This window comes from Aedes albopictus, chromosome 1 (genome assembly GCF_035046485.1).
Source record: "Aedes albopictus strain Foshan chromosome 1, AalbF5, whole genome shotgun sequence".
Classification (NCBI taxonomy): Eukaryota; Metazoa; Arthropoda; class Insecta; order Diptera; family Culicidae; genus Aedes; species Aedes albopictus.
In genome coordinates, this window is record NC_085136.1 from 205,436,851 (window position 1) to 205,463,665 (window position 26,815).

General features: G+C 37.9%; 1 protein-coding gene across 1 annotated transcript in view; it reads right to left on the reverse strand.

Moving 5' to 3' along the window:
• Positions 1–26,815, reverse strand: part of LOC109411581 (C-1-tetrahydrofolate synthase, cytoplasmic) — a 51,460-nt gene extending 24,645 nt beyond the window's left edge. Inside the window, exons 1-3 of the mRNA XM_029856689.2 lie at positions 26,660–26,815; positions 10,560–10,841; positions 10,217–10,427 (exon numbers count right to left, since the gene is read on the reverse strand). Of these exons, the coding sequence (XP_029712549.2) occupies positions 10,217–10,427; positions 10,560–10,841; positions 26,660–26,685 (519 nt within the window). The 5' untranslated portion in view covers positions 26,686–26,815. The remainder of the gene's footprint in view (positions 1–10,216; positions 10,428–10,559; positions 10,842–26,659) is intronic.

Consider the following 26,815-nt stretch of genomic DNA (forward strand, 5'->3'; position numbering starts at 1 on the left):
TTGATATGTTAAATCTCATTATTCTGCTGTCCTAGGAAGTTCGGATCATCACTCATCAGCGAAGTTGTCGAGAAGTCCTTGGCTCTCAAGTGGAAAATGTTATATGTAATTGAACTGCGGCGTTTACATTTGTTTACAGGATTTTGTACATGTCTTACAGGTTGAATGTTGATTATGGATGGCTACGGAGAACTTTCAGGGAATATTTCTAGAGATATTAAAAGTATTTCTCTTGTAGGTCTTCTAGGGAGCTCACTGGAAGTTCTTCCAGAGATCTCTCCGAGAGATTTCTCAACGATTACTATGTGAATTCTTACTGACGATTGTCCATTATTCAATTATTCAAATATTTCTCCAAAAGTTCTTAAATAGATTTTCCCTAGAGTTCCTCTAGAAATTGTGGTTGGAAAATTCTTCAGCTACTTCTCCAAGGATTTATGAAGAAAGGCTTCCGATGATTCCTACAGAAAATTACTCTAAATATTCCTACGAAATTTTTTCCAAAAAAATTCAAAGGTTTCCTCCAGGAATTTCTGCAAAAATCCATAAGAAAATCCTCCACGTATTCTTGCGGGTAATCCTCTAAGGAATTCTTCAACAATTCTTCCATGATTTTTTCCATGACCTTCTTTTTGAATTCTTCAAAGAACTTTGCCCCAAGGATTTGTTGGAAGATTAGTTCATATACATGTTGAATTGTTGAGATCCCAAGTTAACCACTCCTATGAACCATCATCTCTGATCATGGCACACGGAAACACATTCCAATTCACCAATTATATTTCACCGACCAGATTACGTTACCTTTGATCTGTCGGAGCTCTTAACTTTAACTATTAATATGAATTCAGTACAGTATACAGATCATTCGTGATAGGGATTTCCCGCATGGTTTATCTTAAGTTTAAAATCCAACATACATTTCGTCCCTTGAGAATTTCTTCAGAGAATCCAAAAGGGAGATTCTTTAAGACATTCTGAGAAATTACTTCAGCCTATGATGATGATGATGATGATGATGATGATTGTGTACCCACCATCAGCGCAAGGATTACCTATGGCTGCAGAGTCATACCGGAACGGAATGATCTACCTGATGGTTTGTTGTAGCAGGGTAAGCTAAATTCACTGGAGACCTTCGGAAAACAACATGATAATTGTTATCTCGTGACAAAGTCTGGCCACCCCACGAACATTTGCCCGGAAACCAGTTCATTTAACTTCCTTAGGCTACCCCTCCGAAATCCCCATATATGTCATGTTCAAATATAAAAAGTAATAATAAGGAACGAACTCACCGGGTAATCCTGACCAGCTAGTTTTCTATGTTTGGCTTTGGTCTCAGCATGCAAACGGTCCAATCATATAGGATACTGCAAGATGACGTCACGAAGCCGTGCACTGACAGTTCAGCGAGCTTGTTTACATGGACTTAGTCTCTGGCGGAGATCCGGCAAAACTGTTTTTTCGATACAATTTCAGTAAAACGGTAATTAGACGATTGGTTTTGTACTAGTAGAGATGAAAATGATCGATATTTCCGTATCATAATGGATTCGGGACGGAAAACGTAAATTCAATTTTCGCCGCTCGTTAAAATTTCTGTCTGAGAAATTACTTCAGCCTATGCATCAAAAATTCCTTAAAGGATTCTCCATCAGGGAATTCTGATCAGAAATTCTGAACGAACTCAGTAATTAATTAAGTTCTAGTTTTAAAGTTAAACTTTTCAATCCAGTTTAAATTTCTTCGAAATTTCTTCCTATGTGGTCACTCAGTCTCACTATCACTATCACTATCACTATCACTACAATTAACTACAGCTTTTTTCCGCATAGATAGTCTGTGTTTTGCATACCTGCCGATCGAAATAGTTATGTACTAGCAAATGAAGTGTAGTTGTTTTGTTAAAGTTAGTAAAATATTCAGTTCAACAGCGAAACGAAGTGTTTGATATCCTTTTGGATTTCCTGAACGCTCTGTGTTCGAAAACAAATTACTTCAAGTATTTATCGAAAAGTTTCTTTACAAATTTTATCGACAATTACACCAATGACTCATTATGGAAATGCTTTTTTCTATCCTTTTAAAAATTCCTTCATAAATTCCTCTCCAAAGGAATATTCCTACAAGAATTTGCTGTGGATATTCCTACTGAAACATTCACCACTTAAGCGGCATAATACTACTGAACAACTTTGCAGAAGGAATATCAATAAGTAATAATAATGAAATAAAACATGCCACAAAACGCTTTAAACATTTAAATAAACGCTGGCGCAACTAGTGCTTAGTTACACACTTTTCACTATTTGAAAGTCATTAGCTATCTGTTCAACTTAGTTAATAACACGAAGATATAATTGCAATCAACTGTATTCAAACAGTTTCGTGTGACGTCCATTCGCGTGGGTACAGCGATGTGGGCTCCAGCTCCGAAGTATTGAACGCTGGCTCTAGTGCACAACGAGCGCACACGACATTGAAGCTGAGGGACTAAATGGGCTGTAGTAACGTGCATGGTGACGTCATAACTGGGTATGATGACTCCGGTATGTTGGATCACCGAGTCTATTTATAGAGGAGCTTCCAATATGAAGAACCATTTCAGCATATATCGCCCCTCACTTCAAGTGCTGTGATGGCCTCGCTGGTAAAAACGACGAGCTCCTGTTCTAGGTTCTAGCCGTCGTAGGTTCGAATCCCTGGGTTGTGTGTATACTATGTGGAGAAGTTTTTTGACGCCAGTAACTTTTTACTAAAAATAAAATTTCACTCTAAAAATTTATTACCCAAAAATGAGTTAAGTTTTACACTACTTAATTTTTACCCAATATATTTATAATTGCTTTATAGCAACATGTGATATAATTTGATTGATTTTTTACATCTCATTTTGTTATAAGCTTGTTATAATTGTATCAAGACCTGTTCTAATTATGTTATGACTAGAGCAATTTCAGTTATAATTTTTGTTATTTTAACACCTAACCGGTGAATTTTATAACTCATTCTGTTATGAAAAATCTTTGAAATAAATAACTTAATCGGTTATAATTTTGTTATGCCTTTCTGATCGGGACGATTGATACGTATTAAGACAAACTTTCTACTGCATCTGCCAGCAATAACCGGTCATTGATAGATATTTCGAGACTATGGCTAGTGCTTTACAATACAGCTGGAAAAACTAGAACAACACCTGGCCACCATAATGCATAAAACACTAAGGCGGACCGGAAGGATTGATGAGGGAACCCCCACCTAGTCCAAGGACACATATTGATCAAAAAATACCCCACAGGCCCATTCGATACTTAGTAAGTTGTTATTATCTACTGTAAGTCTGTAAGTAGGTAACTCACAATCTGTGCAGCCTCTGGCTGATGACGGCATGAATTTTGTTTTCGTTAAGACTCTCATCCTCTAGGCTTCATTTGTTACAGTGCTTTTGTATTTCTTATTTTTTCATACTAGATATAGAAAATTAGACCGAACCACTAACCTAATAAGATGCACCAGTGCCGTAGCCAGAAATTTACTCTGGGAGGGGGCTTTTGATGATCAATGATGCTCACATGGGCTGCAAAACGGTGAGTCGATAAAGAGTGAGAGCGTCCAACTTAGCTCCGATCCTCACAAGTTCCTACCTCATGCTTCCACGAGTCAAGCGATGACAAGGACTGCCAACTAAGAGTTGTCTGTTTAGCTGGTAGTGAAGCCTTCTGACTTCAGCAAGATTGAGGAGGTATGTCTCGATCGTCTGTTCTGGCATTTCGCGGCTGAGTATGAAATGCTGTATTGCGTCAGCTTTACCTAAGGAAGCAGCCCCGGTAAGGTAGCCTGATGAAGACCTAAGAACGCCAAGAAAAGCAATAGAGTAATCGGATTGATTTAACGGCAACATATCCGGCAACTAATTAAGGGCAATGCTTGGAAGGTCGGATCTGGGGACGTAAGAACTTTGAATGAATTCGCACGTGTTGGGCTCCTGGAAATACATACTTTTTGCATTTTTGTCATAAGTTGAAAAAAATTGTCTGAAACTTTTTAACCGATACTATAAAATGATAGCCTAAGATGTTCTAAAAACTTTGTTGAAGACCGCAAAGCGATCCGATGCTTGTGAATATAGCTATAATCAACGAACCGCATGCATGTGTTTATGTTTTAACATGTAAAGGAATAACAATAGCAACAAAATCATGCTGTTTCACCAAGCAATGCCAACTTTTTTCATAAGCATCAGATCACTTTGCGGTCCTCGACAAAGTTTTTCAGGACACCCTAGACTATGTTTTACTCTATTGGTTACATGGTTATAGAAAAATTAGAGCTTGTTAAAAAAGAAATGCAAAAAAGTATGTTTTCCCATGTAAAACCTCATACAAACTTAAAATTGCCCAAATTCTGCACACTTATTTGGGTCCTGAAATGGGGTCTAAAAAACTTTGGTCTGATGACCCACTCTAGTGAAGAAGCACTCAGGAAGATGATTACCATAATTGAAGGCGGTCAAGAAGGAGAACTATCAGCACTGGATGAGGTGAAGCAGCTAAAAAGCCTATTCTACCAAGGGTCATGAGCTTTGTGGTCATGAGGTTAGTGTCACCAAGCATTCAGTCGCATCGTACTGAGGAGTGCGAGTTCGATTCCCGTTCCCGTTCGATTCTGTTGGTAAAATTTCGGCATGCTAGTCGGCTGCAAGGAAGTCAAGCAAATCAAACCCATCCCTCATCAGCTTATGGGCCATCCATGATAAAGCAATATTCATGAAAATAAATAAACGTAGACGAACTTTGAGTTTTATGGAAGCAAAACCATCAGTGTGATTTTTTTAACATTTAATACTAGGGGTTGCTTTGAACGCTCTTTACCAATTGTTTATTTTTTGTAAACCATTCAGTAGTCGCGCTGCTGTATTTTGTACAACGCGATGAAAAAAACTCACTTGCTGAACACAGCACCCGCGCGGTGGTGGTAGCCGACCGCGTGAATAACGGAAGGTTAAAAGTTGATGTATTGATTTTTAAATGTTATTCGATAGAACACACTTTTCTGAGTCTTCTGAGTTTTTAAAATTTTAAGAACTTAATTTTAATCAAGAGGTTTTTTGATTACCTTTTTACAGCTAAAACCCGACGAGGGGTCGCTCAACAAATTGCTCTCATAAAAATTACAACAAAACAAAATTCCCTGAGTTTTCCAAGTTTCTTCAAGGGAAAATTTTGAATGTTTGCCAACTCAAACATAAAAATAATAATACTTTTCTAAAACTATACAGAATTGTCCTCAAAACTTAAGTTAAAATTTAAAGGAAAATGTGCTAGATTCATTATTCAAGAGATTCAAACAAATTCCTGAATTCTTTCTAGAATTTTTTTAAAACTTTTTTGAATATAACACAAAAATTAGTTGAGGAATTTTTCTATATTTTTCTCAGAGTTCTTTTGGGTTATTTCCAACAAATTGTTTTGACATTCCCACCTACAATATCATCCAAACATTCTGAAAAAAAATCAGAAAAAAAGACATTCAGGAGTCCAATCAGTAATTCCACAGACCATATGACCATTAACCCTCTAATACCCAAATTTTTTATTTTGATCTAAATATCATTTTTCGTCATCCAAAATCGATTTAAACATGTTTTGGAAGATGATTCTTTTTAATTCTCAATTTCGTGAATTTTAGTTTTTGATTTTTCTAATTTTTATTTTTGAACATCCCCAAAGTTTTATATTTTTCCTGGAAGCCTATTTGGAATACGGATTTTTTGAGATGAAAACATTTTGAGATATTATGATTGTTGTTGAAATATTTTTATTTTAAATTTTTTTCATAGAAAATTTTATTTTCCGTGTAATTTTAAGGAAAATAATTTTAGAGTGTATTCGATTCCCTTAAACTATAAAACTAGGACAGAATGATTTGGGAAAAATTTAAAATATGTTAATTGCAGTGATTAAATGCAAAATAAACAATGACTTCTAGAAGGTGACTAGAACATCAATTTTTCAATGATTTTTCAAAAATGTAAATACGCTTTAAAATACACCAAAAACCATTTTGAGATATACAAAACAGTCCTAGATATCAGCCAAAAATATAAAAATTTTGATTTTCCACGAAACAAAAATTACAAAAATGCTCAAACTATACCCCGTCTAAAGGCGGTATTGGGTATTAGAGGGTTAAACTTCACGGGGGTTCTGCAAGTGTATACTATGTATCCCCCGGCATTTCTTCCATAGTTATTCACTGAATTCCTTCCGGAGATCCTGCAAAAAGGATTCCAAAGTTTTTCCAGGAATTTGTTTTAGTGGTATCGGGATAGTTTTCCAACAGTTTCTCTCGAGATTTTTGCAGAAGTTCTTTCTGGGATTTCTTCCAAAGAGTTTTCCTATATTTTTCTTGAATTTCGACCGTAGTTCCTCCCTTGATTTCTCTTAGATTTTCAGAGTTCCTCCTAGAATGTGCTTAATATTTCAGATATTTCTCGGGCATTTATTACAAAAAAATCTCGTAACTTATCCCAGGAGACATTCCGAGAAAAACTTCTTGAAGAAATACTACATGAACTCCGGTAGCAACTATTAAAGAAATAAATAAAAGGAGCATCCAGAATCTCAGGACAGTTAGTTTTTTTTTAAATTTTGTATTTCATTTAGATCTTTTAAATTCATACAAAGAGCACTATTTTCTGAATCACTATGATTTTTTCAGATTCTTAGAAATTTTTTTCGATACCTAAAATCAAATTCAAGGAGATTTTTCAAAATCACCTTTTGACAACTGGGCAACTGTTTCACAGCTCTGCCCAGTACAAAATCCGACGAGTGATTCATTAAATTCCTTCTGTACAATTTGTGATTCATTAAATTCCTCCTGTACAAAATTCAAATTGATTTTTAAATAGGTTCCCGGGCACCAAAATTCATGAAAACTTGAATTTCGGCCCAGTTTGACATTAAGAATATGGAAATATCTCAACACCCCTTAAGAAGCTGATTTCTGGTAAGTATTTCGGGAAGAGCCCTGGAAATAATTTCGAGAAAATCAGTAAAAAATAATCTCAGGTAAATCACTGCTAGAAATTCGGTAAAAAACTACTTAGGAAAAGCCAGGAGAAAGCTCTGAATGAAATCACGGGAAGAACTTCATGAGAAATATCAGCAGTAGCTTCTGCAGAGATCCCAGAAGACATTCTGAAAAAAAATCTTAGGAGAAAGTCCAGGGTAAACTCAGAAGAACTCTGAGAGACATCCCAGGACCACCACCGGAAGGAACCATCTGAGAGAAGTCCCGAAAAAAAAATCCAAGAAAACGCTCGAGTGAAACTTCAAAAGAAATCCCGCGAAAACTTTTGGGAAATATACCAGCTCAGGGTCTCCAGTTGGCCTAGTGGTTAAGGCTATGGATCGCCAATCCGGAGACGACGGGTGTGATTCCCGTTCCGGTCGGGAAAATTTTTTCGACTCCCTGGGGATAGTGTATCATTGTACTTGCCACACAATGTACCGTAAACCGGGGTCAAATTGATCTTCGGGTCGAAATTGATCAGACGTTTTTCCGTTAGATAAGGTATGTTTTAAATGGTTTTTTCACATTTATCGTTTAGTATAGGATTCCTACATCACAATACTTCGATGGAAACAATGTAAAGTATGCTTAATCTAACTGAAAAACGTCTGATCAATATCGACCCGGAGATCAATTTGACCCCGGTTTACGGTACCGTGATTTCGGGTGAAATTGATCGTCGTGAGGGTCATTTTTATTTGTTAAAAATAACGCTTTAAACTTAAAACAATTTGTAAAAAATGTCCACCATCTGGCTCAAAAGTTATTGAATGATGAGTTTACTTGTTTTACAGCCAATTAGTCTCATATTTCCATATAAAATTCAATATTTTCCGAAACTGTGTGTTAGGCGAACTTTAAATACTCTTTCAAACTTTTGTTACCGTAGCTGTATCGCACATGTAATGAATATTCGAATGAATGTTCCTAGCTGCCAAGTGTTCACTAAATCCGATTTCGCCTTCAAAAATTCTATATATATATTTAAATTTATGCATAAAATTGTACTTTTTCGGAAGTTGAAACATATTTAGTATGTAAATTGCATACTTTCATGCGTTTTCTTCAGATTTATTAAACTTCAAACTAAAATAACTAAAAATTTAGTAAACTTGTTAAAGTTTTGCATAGCTTTTCGTATTCCATGGTGGTTGATTTGGGAGGAACAAATATTTTCAGCACTTACGACAGCATTTCACTGACTGATCAATTTCACCCCGAAAGTAAAATTTTTGATTTTTTTATTGTAAATGATATTTTTTTGTATAAAAATGATTTGCAGTAGAATTTTCAACGTCGTTGACTGATGAAAACCATGGTCGTACTTGTTTTAAGGACAAACGTCTTGAAATCCCGGTTCAACAGTGCATCAAAACTTCAAACGCACAAATCTCAAGAAACAAGCTTCAAACAACAATACATTTTATTATTCTGTTCTTGCTCACTTGTAATAAGCTTCAAATAAGAAGCTCAGGTGCGCTGGTTTTGTTTACGAAGAGATTTGTGCCCTCAAAATCGTGAGTAGGTCCCAAAGTCGGCCATTGTGGCGGCCATATTGGGATTCTAACAAGTCTGTCCTTAAAGCATTGAATTTAACCACATCGATAAGCTTTCAAAAATTATTCGCCAAAAACTGCAAGAAGTGATCAATTTCACCCGAAATCACGGTACATATTCTTTGAATATGTACATTATTCATGCAATGGCAGGCAAAGAATGCTGCAGGCCAAGTTTCGATGCGAACGTCGAGCCATAAAGAAGAAGAAGAAGAAAAAGAAGAAGAAGAAGAAGAAGAAAATGAAGAAGAAGAAGAAGACCAGCTGAAACTTTTGCAGAAATCCAAGGAGCAATTCTAGAAAGATATCGGAAATTTCTTGAAGAAATTACAGGAGAAACTTTGGAAGATGTTCCTGAAAGAATACACGCAGAGAATTGGTGGAAATCTTCTTCGCACCCTTTGGAGAAGTTCTATTGGAAATCCCAGGAATAACTCCGTAGCACCGGTGGAGGAGTCCCCTGGAGAGGTCCCTTGAGAGGTCCCAAGAGGAACATGGAAAAGAATCGTTGCTTCAAGGGGAGACCCTAGCGAAACTTTAGCAGAAATTCCGCGACAATATATGCGATATATCCTGAGAAAAATTCTTACGGAGATCGCGAGATAAGTCTAGCAAAACCCACGGGCTTCGTGGCCGTGCGACTAGAGGTGTCAGTCATCTAAGCGTTTCATAAACTTTGAAGTGTGGGTTCGATTCCAGCTCCAGCTGAGGAAAACTTTTCGTCAAATGTAAAATTTTCCACTGCGCTACTGAGTGCTATGTGTGTTATCCGTTGTCTAATTTTAGTGCTTGTTCAGTCTGTACAACCTCTACTGGTTGAAAAGGGTATGGTAACTTTTTAAAACAACTGGAAGAAATTCGCAATGAATTCCAGGAGAAGTCAATCGGAATTGGGGAATCAAGGTAGAATTCCGGAAACAAATACCTAGCGAGTTTTGGAAACATTCTGGTAGCATTCCAGAAGAATCTCTGGAAGGAATTACTCAGCTCTACTTCTGAGTAGATCTACAAAAAGTGAAGCATGCTAATTTATATTCATACGACCCAATGATTATGACATTTTCCTGACTATTATCGATATTCTCTGAGTATTCCAGGTTTTTCCCTGTTAAATAAAATTCCCTGAGGATTCCCGTTTTTACAGGTTTTTTCAGGTAGTAGACACCCTGTTTTAGGACGCGCGCCTGTTTGATCCTATAGCTGCACCGCGCTCGCGCTGTGTTTTAGTTAGAAATGTGTAACCATTATTGCATTTTCTCATACATTTAGTTGTATCCTTGTAAAATTCAGGCTGTTTGGACAACGGATTCCCGTAGTACATTCTTTTTTTAATTTAAGGTTATTTACTTTTACAATTTTAAATTCTGATTTTCCGTTTTTTCCACAAGCATGGGTCACCCTACCAATTCCAAGGTTCTTCAAATAACCTATTTAAATCCACTTCCAAACCACATGATAACACTACCAAAGGCTAGTTTGGATAACTTCATTCGAGTTGTGCTACACTTATGAATACTTTGCAGCTAGAAGAACTTGATTCGTATCAATTTTCCATTGCCTTGAGTTCCAGTACTTACCACTGTCAGAAGTTCATCCTGCGTAGTTGACTTCGGTAGTTGCACGTGCTCAGCGTATATTCCAATTTCTTCGGCAGCCTTAATCTTCATGCGGATGTACACATTCGAATCTTCCCGACCGCCAACTTGTACAATGGCCAATCCTGGCACCAAAGTAGGAATTTTATTCCTTATATCACTCACATCTTTTTTCAACTTATCACGAATTTCTCTGTAAAATGGGTTGTTAGGATTAGAAGAAATATTCTATCATAAGCACTGTGGTGTTCTGTGAACATTCTCAGTAAACACTAGTATCCTTTGCTTCTGGATATTTTGAACACTTTTTCGTTCGATAACTCACTTGGAAACTTCCACGCCCGATAGCACCTTAGCCGTACCGATCATGTTCGCGTCCGTCGATTTTGAACAAGGTATGCTTTCCACAAGAGGTCTGATCAACTTTTGAACAGTCGAAAGCGGAGACACGTCCGAATCGGTCGAAGATCCGTTCAAGAATGAAGGTAGCGCGAATCCGTTAAAGTTAATGCGCTCCGAGTCCCGAGTTTGATCAGATCCTTCCGGGTTGGTGGATCGCCACTTGTCTAGTCCTGACCGTTGAATGTCCACGAACGATGAGCTGCAACTGAATCGAGAATTGATTTGAACACCGTTCATCAGCATCCATCGCGAGAAGGATCCCCGCAAGATCATAGTATTGAAGTAGTTCTAACGTGCCATGCGCACTCTCGTCCCAAAACTAAAAGTGCGCTAATGTGATAATTACGATCGACTGGATCGAACTCTGCTTGTGGTGGTTATCGCGTGAATCAATTTCGCCAAACATTACGATCGAAATTTGCACCGCTTAACGGCAGGAGAAATCACATGATCGGCACATTTCCTTCCACACTGTTGCCCCCACCAACCGATTGGGATTGCAAGCGAACACAAGAGTATAGATTGCAACGCTTCTGAGGGTCAAGAATTATGAAAGGGCACGTGGAGATAAGGAGACGTGTTTTCGCTCTACATAACAGTAATGATGCCTTCAATATTTTTAATCAGGACTACAGGAGGATGCACTTTTCCACCGAATTGAATGAATAATATTGCTAGGCGTGGCCTTCACTTTGTTTAGTAGCACTCCCTTCAACGATTATACTGTTTTAATCGTTGAAAAGTGAAAGCTATTTATATTGTGCGATTAATATAGTTCCCACGACGAAGACAAATATTTTGCATAATGGGACACTATAATGTTTTTTTTTCTGAATTATCGATTACAAAGTTTGTTTTGATTCTTCATGTCAAGTGTGTCTCGAGACTGAAAAAATACGCAAAAAACTATTGCCTTCGGTGGATTTTTTGTTATCGTTGTTCATTGAGTTTTTTAGAAGAATAATGTGAGGACATCAGTTCAAAAATCGAGTTTGGGTAAAACTCAGTTGATAAAAAAAAAGATTACATGATCACAGTTAAAATTAACACGGTGTGATTATGAGACGTGGATAATTAATACCACATTTCATCGATACTGGCATATTTTTGCAGTGAGGCAGAAAGTTTCGCCTTCCGTAAAATCCATCACAAGTGTTAACTAGTCGGCCGAGAGCAGTGGCTTTGAAAAATAGGATGATCTTGGGCGAGCAATTAGTCAACCGTTGAAAATCGGATCTCGGCTGTCGTTTTTAATGAATTGACTTTGGATTTCTCAATGAGGACTGGGTAGAGGACGCAATCAAGCTTAGCAATAGGCACTTCGGTGGGCCATGAATTGAATATACATATTTCATTCATGAGCACTGAGCAGAAGTTCAGGAATTGAATATTTAAAATTTCTTACAAAAGTTTTGCCGGATATTTTATTTTCAAAATAATCTCTGATAATTATGCCTTTTAACGATAAATTTCGGATACCTAAAAACTGCAGAATTTCGAAAACGATAATACAAACTCAAAATAAAACACCATTGAATTATGACGTTGAGGTCGTGGAAAAATATACATTACAAAGCATTTACGACAGTGGAAGCGGAACCGTTTAGCGGAACTGGTACCGTCAAATGGGGTAACTTGCAACATTTTTTCAGCTTACCATTAGATACTCTAACTGCACTGCAAGCAAGGTTGTTAGACTTAGAGAAGCAAAGCACAATTTTCATACATGTTTTATGGCACAAAATGAGCAAATCGTTTCAACAGTGTAGCTTAACAATTAACAAAGAAACAAAATTGAGTTTTGCACTCCATCGATCTTTGGTATACATAATTTCGATGACCGAAATAGTGGAGCATACTAACTTTCATTGTTGTGAGAAAATAGTTTACATTCAATGTATGTCATCGTGTTGCAAGTTACACCGCTGTTGCAAGTAACCCCGTTTGAGGGTATCGTTTTTGCTGCCTTGTCTCGTTCATTCCCAAAGTGTTCTAAGCTGAGAACATCCCCTGCGGCGTGATCCATGACACACAGTTAATCCTGGGAACGGAACAGGAAAGCACGCTTATCTCTACAGCAAGAACAATTTCTTTAAGAGCAAATCAAATTGCTTTCTCGTTTTTCTCGTTCATATTCAACTCAATATAACACAAAAACGATCAGTCAATTCCATTAGCCTATAGAAACACGCTGATCGTTTGTTTTCAAACCCAAATAATATAATTTGGACGAGAAAACTGTTTTTTTTTGTGTTTTCCAAATACACAAAACTGAGTTACATGTTAAAGCATCTCCGGAGAAATTCATAGAGGAATCTCAGGAAAAATCATTGTAGGTATCTCTTTGGAAGAATCTCTGGAGAAAACTCTAAAAACCCCAAGAGGAATCTCTGACAAAAATCAGGTGAAATTTCTGGAGAAACCCCCAGGAAGAATTCCTGGAAAAATTACCCGAGTATAGTTACAAAACGACACATTACAGGAACTTCTAAAATAATTCCGGGAGTAATATCTGTAGAAACCTTCAGAGGAGTTCCCAGATTTTTTTTTTTATTGCGGAATTTTCTGCCGTGGGCAGGAGTTCCCAGATACACTACTTGTGTAATTTCTAAAGAAATACCTACTGCAATCTCCGAGAAATCCCTGTTAGGATTCCAAATGAAACTCCTGGTGAAATCCACCAGGGAATTTCAGGAACAAGTCCTGGTAAAATATTTGGAGCTGTTCCTAGAGGAATCTGAGCAGAAATGGCCTGAAAATTTTTAGCATGAATTCCAGGAGAGATCCCCGAGAAATTCGTAGAAGACGCCATATAAGGAAAACTATAGAGGACTCCTGGAGAAATCTGAGGAGTTCAACGTGCAACACGAAGTCATATATGATGTAGACTAAGACGCTAAAGTGGAGGCCATACGCGTACATGCCTCCATATAATCGCATGTGAAGTGTACGCATATCGTCTCCTCTTTAGCATCTTATTCAACAGTATATGCGATTGTGTGTTGGCTGGGAACTTGATTGAGTTATTTCTGGAAAAATAAGGCCGGAACAAATCTCCTTTTCTTCTTTTGTCACTTTGATTGTTGACTCGTTAGGGAGGGGGGATGATAAATAGTAAATGTTGTAACCTGTTAACTAGGTTCCAATATGTAAATAGTTAAATTGTAAATATTTTGTAGATAGCCAATGAAAATGAATATGTAGTTGACGATGTTTATAAATTCATCATACTTTACCTATGTAATCTACCAAACGTTTTCCACTTAGAAAAGCGCAATAATTGAACTTTAAACGCATAGGAGCTGCTCTTTATATGTAGTTTATTTAGTAGGTTATGTATAGAAATATTACAATAAACAAGAGAGTTTAAGCTTTAGGAAGTTGATCATACTTGGCACTTTTATTAAAACCTTAGTAAGGTCTTGGGGTCTTTTTTGACCTTTTCCGAATTTCAATTCGCTATAGCTTTTGTTTCGAAAGGCCTAGAAATCTGAAATTTTCAGACAATTATTTTTTTGTGGAAAACTATCATTTCCATTCATCCAAAACATTGGACGACCCCTAGGGGAGCTCCCATAAAAAAAGTTACAAATAAGACCCTGGGGTCATTTTTGACCCCAAACTTTGAACGGCTCTCAAAAATCAGTAGCTGGGCCGATTTTGATTTTCTTTGGCCCAAATGAAAGCCACACATGTCTAGTTTTCAAAACCCCCGGAGAGTTCCGGATTTGGTCACTGTGGCCACCGGGAACCTGCTTCAACTAAAAAATGCCGCTTTAGAGACCCTAACTTTGGCAAGCTATAACTTTGCAACCAAACAAGTAATCAGGACCGTTCAAGAATCGTTGGAAAGGTATTCACGTGGACATTGTTTAAAGACATTAATATTGACTAATTCTTAAGAACCGGTTCCGGAAATCCGGAAGATCCGGAAAGTAATGTTTTTCACGATAATGTGCTAGAAAGCACATTCATATTATTTACAGGATAGAAGTTTTGCATCAAACTTCTTTAGGCCATAATACAATCTGTCGCGAACTATTTCTGTATGTTTCTGGTTATTTCCCGTCCTTCTGGAACCGGTTCCAGGGATTCCACAAGATGGCCAACGAGTTGACTGTAACGATATTGAACGGTTTTCCGCGCTAAACACATCTGCGTTGGTTAACTCATGATGAAATCTGAATAATTTTACATGCTCCATATTGTTGTGATATGTAAAAATAATGTTGGACATTGTGGTCTTATGTGGCCACCGGAGTGACCACCGGAGAAACCCGTATTGAGGGACTTCCATGTGTTTGCAACAAATATAGGCATTCGACAGCTTTAACTTCATGATTTTTCATGGCCATGTGGCTTCTGGCATTAAATAGAAGAATTGACCATTCTTGTCTGTTTTGGCCACCGGAGTGACCACCGGAGAAATCCGTATTGAGGGAGTTTCATGTTTTTGCAACAAAGATAGGCATTCGACGGTTCTAACTTCATGATTTCTCATGGCCATGTGGGTTCTGGCATTAAATAGAAGAATTAACAATTATGGTATGTTTTGGCCACCGGAGTGACCACCGGAGAAACCCGTATTAAGGGAGTTTCATGTTTTTGCAACAAAGATGGGCATTCGAAGTCTCTAACTTCATGATTTTTCATGGACATGTTGCTTCTGGTATTAAAAAGAACAATTGACCATTCTGGTTCGCTTTGGCCACCGGAGTGACCACCGGTGAAATCCGTATTGAGGGAGTTTCATGTTTTTGCAACAAATATAGGCATTCGACGGCTCTAACTTTATGATTTTTCATGGCCATGTGGCTTCTGGCATTAAAAAAAAGAATTGACCATTCTGGTCCGTTTTGGCACTGGCTCGGTTCACGGCGACGGCGACGACGACGACGACGACGAAGTGATGATGAAGAATAAATTAACGACAGTTTGGTTTGGGGGAGACCACGCAAAGTAGTTGGAACGAAACGAGGATAATGATCGAGCATATGATGATGAGGATCAACAACGGGGCGCAAGAAATTTTTTAGGGGTTACCAATCGTAATGTTGTCAGAGGCGTAGCTGGATGTTCATCATACGTTATTTATTTATCGGCGCAAATATTGTGTATCCGACAGTTGTGGAAATTTTACTATACTGTTGTTGAAAGCTTTATTGAATTAAGGCTTTGATTCATTTGACGGACTTTGTGGTTTAATGTTTAATGTGCCTGATTACTCCTGGGCACTGGGGTTTATCCCTGGCCCTGGCCAGTCTCTTTCAACCTATTTTATAACTTTGTATATACAGTCGAGACTCTTGAAGGATCAGTGGTCGTGGGCGCAATAGGAATCCGCTTAATAGGAGACTAAGAGCTTATGGGTTTTCGGCCTATTATCATTACGATATGCGACAGCTCGAGACCCTGATAATTTGGAAGGATAGTGTCTTCGGAAAAGTTGTTGGGTACGCCAATAACTTACTGACGATGAGTTGCGAAGTTCAAAATTCCTCTACTGGGCGGCGCTAGTGAATATGCAAATTTTAGAAATTTCATAGCTCAGAATCCTGATAACTTACGAAGTTGGTGTCTTCCGCAAAGTTGATCAATATGACATAAACTTACATAAAAATAAACACATGTTTCAAAATTCTGCCACTAGGTGGCGTCTTTTTTCGGCTTTTTTTTGAGTTTTTCAGCTTGGCAAAACTAGTGTCGCTCTCCCCGATAACTCATTAAGTTGGTGTCTTTGGGAAAGTTAATCAGAATGACATAAACTTTCATAACAATAAACACTTGTATAAAAATAAACACTTGTTTCAAAATTCTGCCACTAGGCGGCGTTTACCGGTTTTTTTTCATATTTTTTTTGAAGTTTTTCGGCTCAGCAAAACTAGTGTCGCTCCCCCCGATAACTAAGAAAGTTGGTGTCTTCAGCAAAATTGACCAGTATGACATAGACTTACATAAAACGGAAACCTTGTTTCGCAATTCTGCCATTAGGTGGCGCTAGTGAACTTGCAAATTTTAGAAATTGTATAGCTCAGAGTCCTAACAACTTAGGAAGATGGTGTCTTCGGCAAAGTTGATCAGTATGACAAAGACTTGCACAAAATGGGACACTTGTGTCAGAATTTTGCCTCTAGGTGGCACCAGTAAACACGCAAATTTTAAAAATCTCATAGCTCAGAATTCTGCAATCTTGGATAGACTGTATTCTTCATTGATGAGATACTTGGTTTGAAATTCTGCCCCTGGGCAGCATGCACATTTTATTAATTGTATACCTTGATGTCAGTCGGACTCGAAAGGAATCCTCCGTGGAACTTTTAAGAGTATGCCAGTTAAAACTACTAGACGAAATAATTTAATTAAAAAAATTAAAGAATTGCGAAATGTTCATAAAACTCACTAAATGGATAATATCTGTGATTGAATTCCTCGATTGCAGAACTTAATAATTCCCTAATTCAAGTGAAACATTGTTTGTCTTCCTCAAGAAAGCCCTTCTCCTACCAACTAAAACAACTTTTCATTCTGAAAAAGCTGACTTCACGTAAGTATAAGAAAATAGAGCCAGCAAGAAAGGAGAAAGCATATCAAGTTCTAACAAATAATGTGAACATATCTAAAAAGATAATGATAAGAAACTATGTGATTTTCAAGAACAGTGAACATAGACGACCAAAACGTTAAGTGGTGTTAACCAAAATATACGATGAAAGGTTTGTTTGTGAACCGAAGTAAAACTCTCCTCAATTCTCGAACTAATCATATTACCATTGACAGTGCAGTATCGGACTACAAGAATCGCCGTATATTTTAACATTAATTGCCTCTACTATAGAATAACCTTGTTGAACAATAAGAATAACAACTGAGCATAAAGATAATATGTCGCGTGTCGAAGCATGAAAATTGAGCCGTCGAAAGACTGCTTCTGGTGATAAATCTAGATAATATGAGCGTTTAAAAATAAACATAGGAGTTCCCTAGTATGTGTTTCTCCATGTGGTCACTCCGATGGCCAAAGCAGACCAGAATAGTCAAAATAGTACACAATCATGAAGTTATAGCCGTCGCATGCCCATCTTTGTTGCAAAAACACCCTCAATGCGATTTTTTTCCGGTGGTCACTCCGGTGGCCAAAACGGACCAGAATGGTCAATTCTTCTTTTTAATGCCAGAAGCCACATGGCCATGAAAAATCATGAAGTTAGAGCCGTCGAATGCCTATATTTGTTGCAAAAACATGAAACTCCCTCAATACGGATTTCACCAGTGGTCACACCGGTGGCGAACCAGAATATTCAATTGTTCTTTTTAATACCAGAAGCAACATGTCCATGAAAAATCATAAAGTTAGAGCCTTCGAATGCCTATCTATGTTGCAAAAACATGAAACTCCCTCAATAAGAGTTTCTCCGGTGGTCACTCCGGTGGCCAAAACAGACCATTGTGGTCAATTCTTCTTTTCAATGCCAGAAGCCACATGGCCATGAAAAATCATGAAGTTAGAGCCGTCGAATGCCTTTCTTTGTTGTAAAAACATGAAACTCCCTCAATACGGATTTCTCCGTTGGTCACTCCGGTGGTCAAAATAGACAAGAATGGTCAATTCTTCTATTTAATGCCAGAAGCCACATGGCTATGAAAAAACATGAAGTTAGAGCCGTTAAATGCCTATCTTTGTTGCTAAAACATGAAACTCCCTCAATACGGATTTCTCCGGTGGTCACTCCGGTAGCTAAAACAGACCAGAATGGTAAATTCTTCTATTTAATGCCAGAAGCCACATGCCCATGAAAAAACATGAAGTTAGAGCCGTCGAATGCCTATCTTTGTTGCAAAAACATGGAAGTCCCTCAATACGGGTTTCTCCGGTGGTCACTCCGATGGCCAAAACAGACTATTGTGGTCAATTCTTCTTTTCAATGCCAGAAGCCACATGGCCATGAAAAATCATGAAGTTAGAACCGTCGAATGCCTATCTTTGTTGCAAAAACATGAAACTCCCTCAATACGGATTTCTCCGGTGGTCACTCCGGTGGCCAAAACAGACAAGAATGGTCAATTCTTCTATTTAATGCCAGAAGCCACATGGCCATGAAAAATCATGAAGTTAAAGCCGTCGAATGCCTATATTTGTTGCAAAAACATGGAAGTCTCTCAATACGGGTTTCTCCGGTGGTCACTCCGGTGGCCACATAAGACCACAATGTCCAACAATATTTTTACATATCACAACAATATGGAGCATGTAAAATTATTGAGATTTCATCATGAGTTAACCAACGCAGATATGTTTAGAGCAGAAAACCGTTCAATTTCGTTACAGTCAACTCGTTGGCCATCTTGTGGGATCCCTGGAACCGGTTCCAGAAGGACGGGACATAACCAGAAACATACAGAAATAGTTCTCGTCAGATTGTATTATGGCCTAAAGAAGTTTGATGCAAAAACTTCTATCCTGTAAATAATATGAATGTGCTTTCTAGCACATTATCGTGAAAAACATTACTTTCCGGATGTTCCGGATTTCCGGAACCGGTACCTAAGAATTAGTCAATATTAATGTCTTTAAACAAAGTCCACGTGAATACCTTTCCAACGATTCTTGAACGGTCCTGATTACTTGTTTGGTTGCAAAGTTATAGCTTGCCAAATTTAGGGTCTCTAAAGCGGCATTTTTTAGTTGAAGCAGGTTCCCGGTGGCCACAGTGACCAAATCCGGAACTCTCCGGGGGTTCTGAAAACTAGACATGTGTGGCTTTCATTTGGGCCAAAGAAAATCAAAATCGGCCCAGCCACTGATTTTTGAGAGCCGTTCGAAGTTCGGGGTCAAAAATGACCCCAGGGTCTTATTTGTAACTTTTTTTTAGGGACTAAGGAAGGTTAATCAAAATATGTTCAATTTCTAAATGATACTATGCACATATACAAATTTTTCATATTATTTGTAGTGAATATAAAATTACAGACAAACAGACGTAATAGTTTGAACATTTTCGGTGCCAATTTAAGTCTCTGAAATATATTCACCCAATTCTAAAAGGACTGTGTTAGGTCAACCATTAATTAAGTGGCGGGTCAAACTCGAACAAAAACGATGCGAGCGCCACTGGTGGGCAGCTGGAGAACTATCAAATTTTTAAATAAACCGTTAAATCGGTGTACGATGGGAATTCTCAGAATGTTACGTCTGTTTGTATGTGATAAAACATACAAAGCTGATGATTTGAAATCGATATTGTTCTATTTTTAAGCAAAGTCGCTCACTTCAAACATCTCATTCTCCGTAATCAATGCTCCGATTGAGCTGAAATTTTTACTGTAACTCGCCTACATATGATATGTCAAATAAACGTCGAGAAAGAATTTTTAAGTTGGTTTTTTCTAATTGAAAAAAATCATTTCTTCAAAAATTTTTGGGAATTTTGCTAAAATTTAAGAAGATCGTCCCTAAAACTCGCCAATATCTTGAATTTCATCAATCTGACGCAAAACCTGTATTCAGATGATCGAATGGTATTGTATTCAGCATTCAGCTTTTAATTAATGGAAAAAGATTCAAAATTGGTTGAACATAACGCAATATATTAGAATTTTGGTAAATTACATATTTTGAAAAGTTGCGAAACTCGATATTGAGCTAAAACTCAAAAACTGTTCTACTTAAAATTTTTCGAAGGTCGGTTTCGAAACCAGCACTAAATTGTGCTTCAAAAATTTTGGTCGTTGACAAAAGTTCACGACTTTCGTTTTATTTTGTAAACTTGTGAAATTAGTCGATGTAAATTTCGCTAGTGTTATGTTTGTTTGTCTGTGCCCCGACCGTTAAGAACTGTATCGGAAATTAACTATAAACATTCGAAATGCTCTATCTCGAAGCACGGTTGGTCTTTTATGAAATTCTCACAATATGCGAACACAACACCATTGCGAACAGCTTGAAAAATTTTGGAAAATATTAAGTATTATTGAAAATATGGTTCTATGAGTACACCACACCACAAGCACCTTCTTCCCCCGCAAAGATATCCACAAAGCCACCTGGAGATCACCCGACCAACAAACAGAAAATCAAATCGACCACATTCTAATCGACGGTAAATTCTTCTCGAATATAACCAATGTCCGCACATACCGCAGTGCGAATATCTTATCAATCACTACTTAGTTGGTGTATGCATGCGCTCAAAACTTTCGACAGTTATATTATGCGTTGCGCGAAAATTTGTACGCGCAAGCGCCCATACAGGGTGCGGCAGGAAAAAATGCGAAAAGTTCAAGGCACTATTACACGCTAAATATGGGATATATATGACTATTTTTTCATGACAGTGTATCAGTCAATGTCTATATTCTAGCACTGAAAAATAAAAATGAACATATTTGATGTTTAACATGTGATAATGTAGGCCTAATAAGCGGATATCAATAAACTGCGCGCCCAATGGTCATTAAACAAAATGAATATAACAGTAACAAAATTAGCTCAAATTCGATGAACAACCAGACCACACTGATCCAGAGCCATGTAGTTTCACATACCAGATGAAATAAGTACATATATTTGATGATATTGTAGAGAAAATCAAAAATTTTGTTTTATCAGATGCGAAATTTAGCGACCTGTGCGATTTTCTGCGGTTTGAAAATTCTGGTTGTCTTCATCTTCAGGCGCCGCCCTGTAAAGGTTAGTGACCAAAATGGGAAATTTTTTAATTAACTATTAAGAAAACTAGCCTATTATAGATCATGGAACGTTGAAACATAGATTGGTTAATGTCAAATGGACGAAAATTTGGTTTGAAGTTGAAAAACACTTTCGCATTTTTTCCTGCCGCATACTGTACATCTCCGCCTGTAAGAAAAATCATTTCGGTGTTTTCGGCGCAGTATTCCTTGGCCAATTCGCGCACTTATTGTAGAAGACACCATAACGATTAAACATACCAGCGGAGATCTATTAGCGATTTTGCACCTTTTTCGCTCTCTATTTTCTTGCAACGGGTAATAATCACGCGTCGAAGTCGAACGCCGCGGCTCAACATCGAGCAGCTGCAAAATGTAGAAGTGGCTCAAGACTACGTGCAGCAGTTAGCAGTGGCCCTACCAACGGAAGAGCAGCTTGGCGCAGCTACACTTGAAGATGGCTGGAGGGACATCCGATCCGCCATAGGTAGTACCTCGGCTACAGCACTAGGCTTCGCGACTCCGAATCACAGAAACGACTGCTACGACGGTGAATGTGAACAGTTGAAAAACGAGAAGAATGCAGCATGGGCGAGAATGCTGCAACTCCGTACGAGAGCGAATGAGGCACGTTACAAACAGGCACGGAACAGGCAGAACTCAGTCTTCCGGATGAAGAAGCGCCAGCAGGAAGAACGAGATCGCGAATCGATGGAAGAGCTGTACCGCGCTAAGGACACACGAAAGTTCTACGAGAAGCTGAACCGCTCGCGCAGAGGCTTTGTGCCACAAGCCGACATGTGCCGAGATAATCACGGGAATATTCTCACGAGCGAGCGTGAGGTGGTCGAGAGGTGGCGGGAGCATTACGATGAGCACCTCAATGGCGACGTTGCAAGTACCGAAGGTGGCGTGGTAACAGATCTAGGAGTATGTGCACAGGACGAAAGACTTCCGGCCCCTGACCTCCAAGAGATTAAGGAGGAGGTTGGCCGGTTGAAAAACAACAAGGCCGCTGGAGCAGATCAACTACCAAGCGAGCTTCTAAAATACGGTGGAGAAGCACTGGTGAGAGCAGTACACTGGGTCATTACCAAGATTTGAAAGGAGGAAGTATTACCGGAGGAATGGATGGAAGGTATCGTGTGTCCCATCTACAAAAAGGGCGACAAGTTGGATTGCGGGAACTACCGCGCGATCACACTACTGAGCGTTGCAGAAATGCCGCGAATACAACGTGCCCACACATCACTTGTTCATCGATTTCAAGTCGGCGTATGATACAATCGATCGAGAACAGCTATGTCAGATTATGCACGAATACGGATTCCCGGATAAACTGACACGGTTGATCAAGGCGACGATGGATCGAGTGATGTGCGTAGTTCGAGTATCAGGGACACTCTCGAGTCCCTTCGAATCTCGCAGAGGGTTACGGCAAGGTGATGGTCTTTCGTGCTTGCTGTTCAACATTGCTTTAGAGGGTGTAATTAGAAGAGCGGGGATAAACACGAGTGGAACGATTTTCACGAAGTCCGTTCAGCTGCTTGGTTTCGCTGATGATATTGATATTATTGCTCGTAAATTTGAGACGATGGCGGAAACGTACATCCGACTAAAGAGTCAAGCCAGACGAATAGGATTAGTCATTAATGTGTCGAAGACAAAGTACATGATGGCAAATGGCTGCAGGGAGGAATCATCGCGCCCGCCACCCCGAATTAATATCGACGGTGATGAAATCGAGGCGGTTGAAGAATTCGTGTACTTGGGCTCACTGGTGACCGCCGACAACGACACCAGCAGAGAAATTCAGAGGCGCATTGTGGCAGGAAATCGTTCTTACTTTGGACTCCGCAGAACTCTATGATCGAATAAAGTTCGCCGTAACACGAAGTTAAAACATCTACAAAACGCTGATTAGACCGGTCGTCCTCTATGGGCACGAAACATGGACCCTACGTGCAGAGGACCAACGCGCCCTTGGAGTTTTCGAACGGAAGGTGTTGCGTACCATCTACGGCGGAGTGCAGATGGAAGACGGGACTTGGAGAAGGCGAATGAACCACGAGCTGCATCAGCTGCTGAGAGAACCAACCATCGTCCATACCGCGAAAATCGGGAGGCTACGGTGGGCGGGTCACGTCATCAGGATGTCGGATAGCAACCCGACTAAAATGGTTCTCGAAAGTCATCCGACCGGTACAAGAAGACGTGGAGCGCAGCGAGCTAGGTGGGTCGACCAAGTGGAGGACGATCTGCGGACCCTACGCAGAGTGCGGAACTGGAGACGAACAGTCATGGACCGAGTGGAGTGGAGACGGCTACTATGTACAGCAGAGGCCACCCCGGCCTTAGCCTGATCGGTAAGGTAAGTAAGAGTACACAACACTAAATAACAATCTGTACAAAATGCATTTTTTCTATTTTTGTAACGTTTAAATAATTCGCAGCGAAAAAAATTGTACTAGGAAAAATCTGGAAAATTTTGATTTTTACTAGCAGTGATGTACACATAACAAATAACTCAAAACCGACTTTTAAAATTCTTATTTTGAATAGAAAACCCTACAACATGTAGAAAATGGTCTATCCCAAAAAACACCTACTTTTTGGTCGAACTTATAAAATTATAAAGTTATAAAATTCCGTTCTCTGGTAAAACTACCTCTTCAATAAATTTGAGTACTTGCCCAATTGAAAAAAAAATGCGAATTTTCAACTCTATCTATTTTTTATTTGCGTAATCGTTCTTTGAAGACGCATAAAAAAAGAGTTCCTCAAAAATGGCCTTTTTTAATTTTTAAGAATTGCGCTAAACTGCGAAGGAAATGTTTTTTGGTAAAATATTTTTCCCATATCATGAATCAGATACGTAATGCACATCTTTGTGCAAAAATAAAAGAAAAAATAAAAATTTTCACAGTTTTGCGCAATTTCAAATTTTTAGGAGGTGTACAAAATTTTAAAAACATATGTGCAATCTATGAGATAAAGGTCCAAGTTAAATGATTATTTTTTGAAAATCAGAACTGCCATTCTTTATTTCAAAGATTTATATAGCATCTCCAATATAGATTATTTTTTAGGCAGTTGGGAATGTTTATAGGTAATTTCCGATACAATCCTTATTATAAACATTTAGAGGAAAAAGTTTTTCTATTAACGAATTAGTTATGTTCGATATAGCGAATTCGATATATTTACAATATATAAATATATATATATAAAAAAATGTTCTCTGATTCTCAAGTCCACTCCCATATTTTGATTGGCATCCTAAAAGAAGTTTCTGGTCAAAATTTCAGCCAAATCTATTGAAATTAGGAGGTGCATCACATCAATTTTGTGTTTTTCGACTATTTTTAAACTTCAAAAAATCATAACTACACTAAAACTTGTCAAAACTTAATAGTTTCGGTAAAAATTGAAAAATATACCTGTGTATAGATCTCCGAACAACGTATGCCAATAAAATTGAAGGAAAGATGTGCAATTATCACATTTGTTATCAGAAAAACCTTAAAAAGTTGATTTTTTAATAGATTTTGTTCTGAAACGCCCTAATATACGTAATAAGTTGGATATTAGATGGAAGTACCGAATTAAATGGTCCATATTCTGTAGGTTTTTGATCAACCAACCAACTTTGCCGAAGACACCAACATTCTAAGTACTGTGGATCCTAAGATATAATTTATTCATTCAATGCTACTGTTCTGACTGTTGTACTTTTTACAACACACGCGTTCTCGTGTTACAAAAGTTGGCGCGCGTCCTGAAAGGTTAAAACGGCATCATATTCTCTAATATTTTGAGGTTATTTACTTCTTTGGCATCAATGCTGTAGAAATTGAGTAAAAAATATTAAATCACTACTAGCACAAACATATTTATTTCTTGTGAAGAATTAGCAAATTAAAATTCACAAATACAAAGAAATTTTAAAGAAATATTTCAGGCCAAACATTTCAATAGGTCCTATCTGCATTTGAGAGGCTCTCTTTGTTCACTTTCTCTTTCAATTATTGCAATGTAATGGTACACTTTTCAACTATTTTTGCAGTACAAATCGAAAGACGATTGTTTTGACCATCGTTCAATGCAAGGAGACAATCATAATACAAATAAACAGCTGAGATATTAACGAAAGAGAGGGAAACCAAAGAGAGCCTCTCTTCTGCAGATTGGACCTTTAGACATGTTTGGCCTGATTTATTTCATTCATTTGTACGTTATTTCGAAGAATACCGTGATTTCGGGAGCAATTGATCAGTTGGGTGAAATTAATCGACGTGAGGGTTATTTTCAATTGTGAAAAATAATGCTTTTAACTTAAAACAATTTGTAGAAAATGACCATCATCTGGCTTAAGGGTTATTGAATGATGAGTTCACATGTTTTACAGCCAATTAGTCACATATTTCTGTATTAAATTCAATATTTTCCGAAGAAGTTCAAAGACACTTTCAAACTGTTGTTACCGTGAGAGTATCGCACATGTAATGTTTATACGAATGGATTATTTTAGCTGCCAAGTATTCGCTAAACACTATTTCAAATGTTTTAAAAAATTTCAAATGTTTGCATCAAATTGTACTTTTCCGTTAGTATTTGCTTAATTAGTATGTACATTGCATACTTTCAGGCGATTTCTTGGGAGTTTTCAAACTTTAAACGTAAATTATTAACAATTTCGTAAAGTTGCATGGCTTTTCGCATTCTGGGGTGGATAATTCAGGTGGCAAAAATATTTTCAGAACATACAAAAGCATTTCACTGACTGATCAATTTCACCCCGAAAGTAAAATTTTGGATTTTTAATTTCATATGACATTTATAAAAAAAAAAAATGGTTTACAGTAAAAATTTCAACCTCGTTGACTGATAAAAACCGTGGTGGTACTTGTTCTTAAGCATTAAGTTTTACCATATCGTTAAATATTCAAAAATTAAGCGCCGAAAACTGCGAAAAGTGATCAATTTCACCCGAAATCACGGTACCTGTAAAACAATCTAAATTAAGCCAGACAAAGCACGAGCTTTTTTTTTGTAAATAAACAGTTCATGAGAGTCGTTAACAATATTTAATTTTGAGTCGTAAACAAAATTTGATTTAATCATTCATTATAGAGATCATGGTTTAAAATTTTTTGTGATTGAATGAGGTTTGCTCAAATATTTCGAGCTACTCGTATAATGCATAATAATGTGATTCTGATACGATCGTTAACATATTCATGCTACGCATATGCATTCCTGTAAATACGTGGCCTTCTGAAGAACCTATCATTTGAATCACTCAACAGTTCACGCATCTTCATTGTAAATACTCACCGCGGTAACTCAGCAAAATTTGCCATTTTTGGAATTTATCACTGCAGTGTTTCACTACCTAATTCAGAAAAGATATCACAATGTTGTTTGAACCTAATTTCGAACGAATTTACTTCCATATGAATGGAATGCACGTAAACACTGTTTATCGTCGAA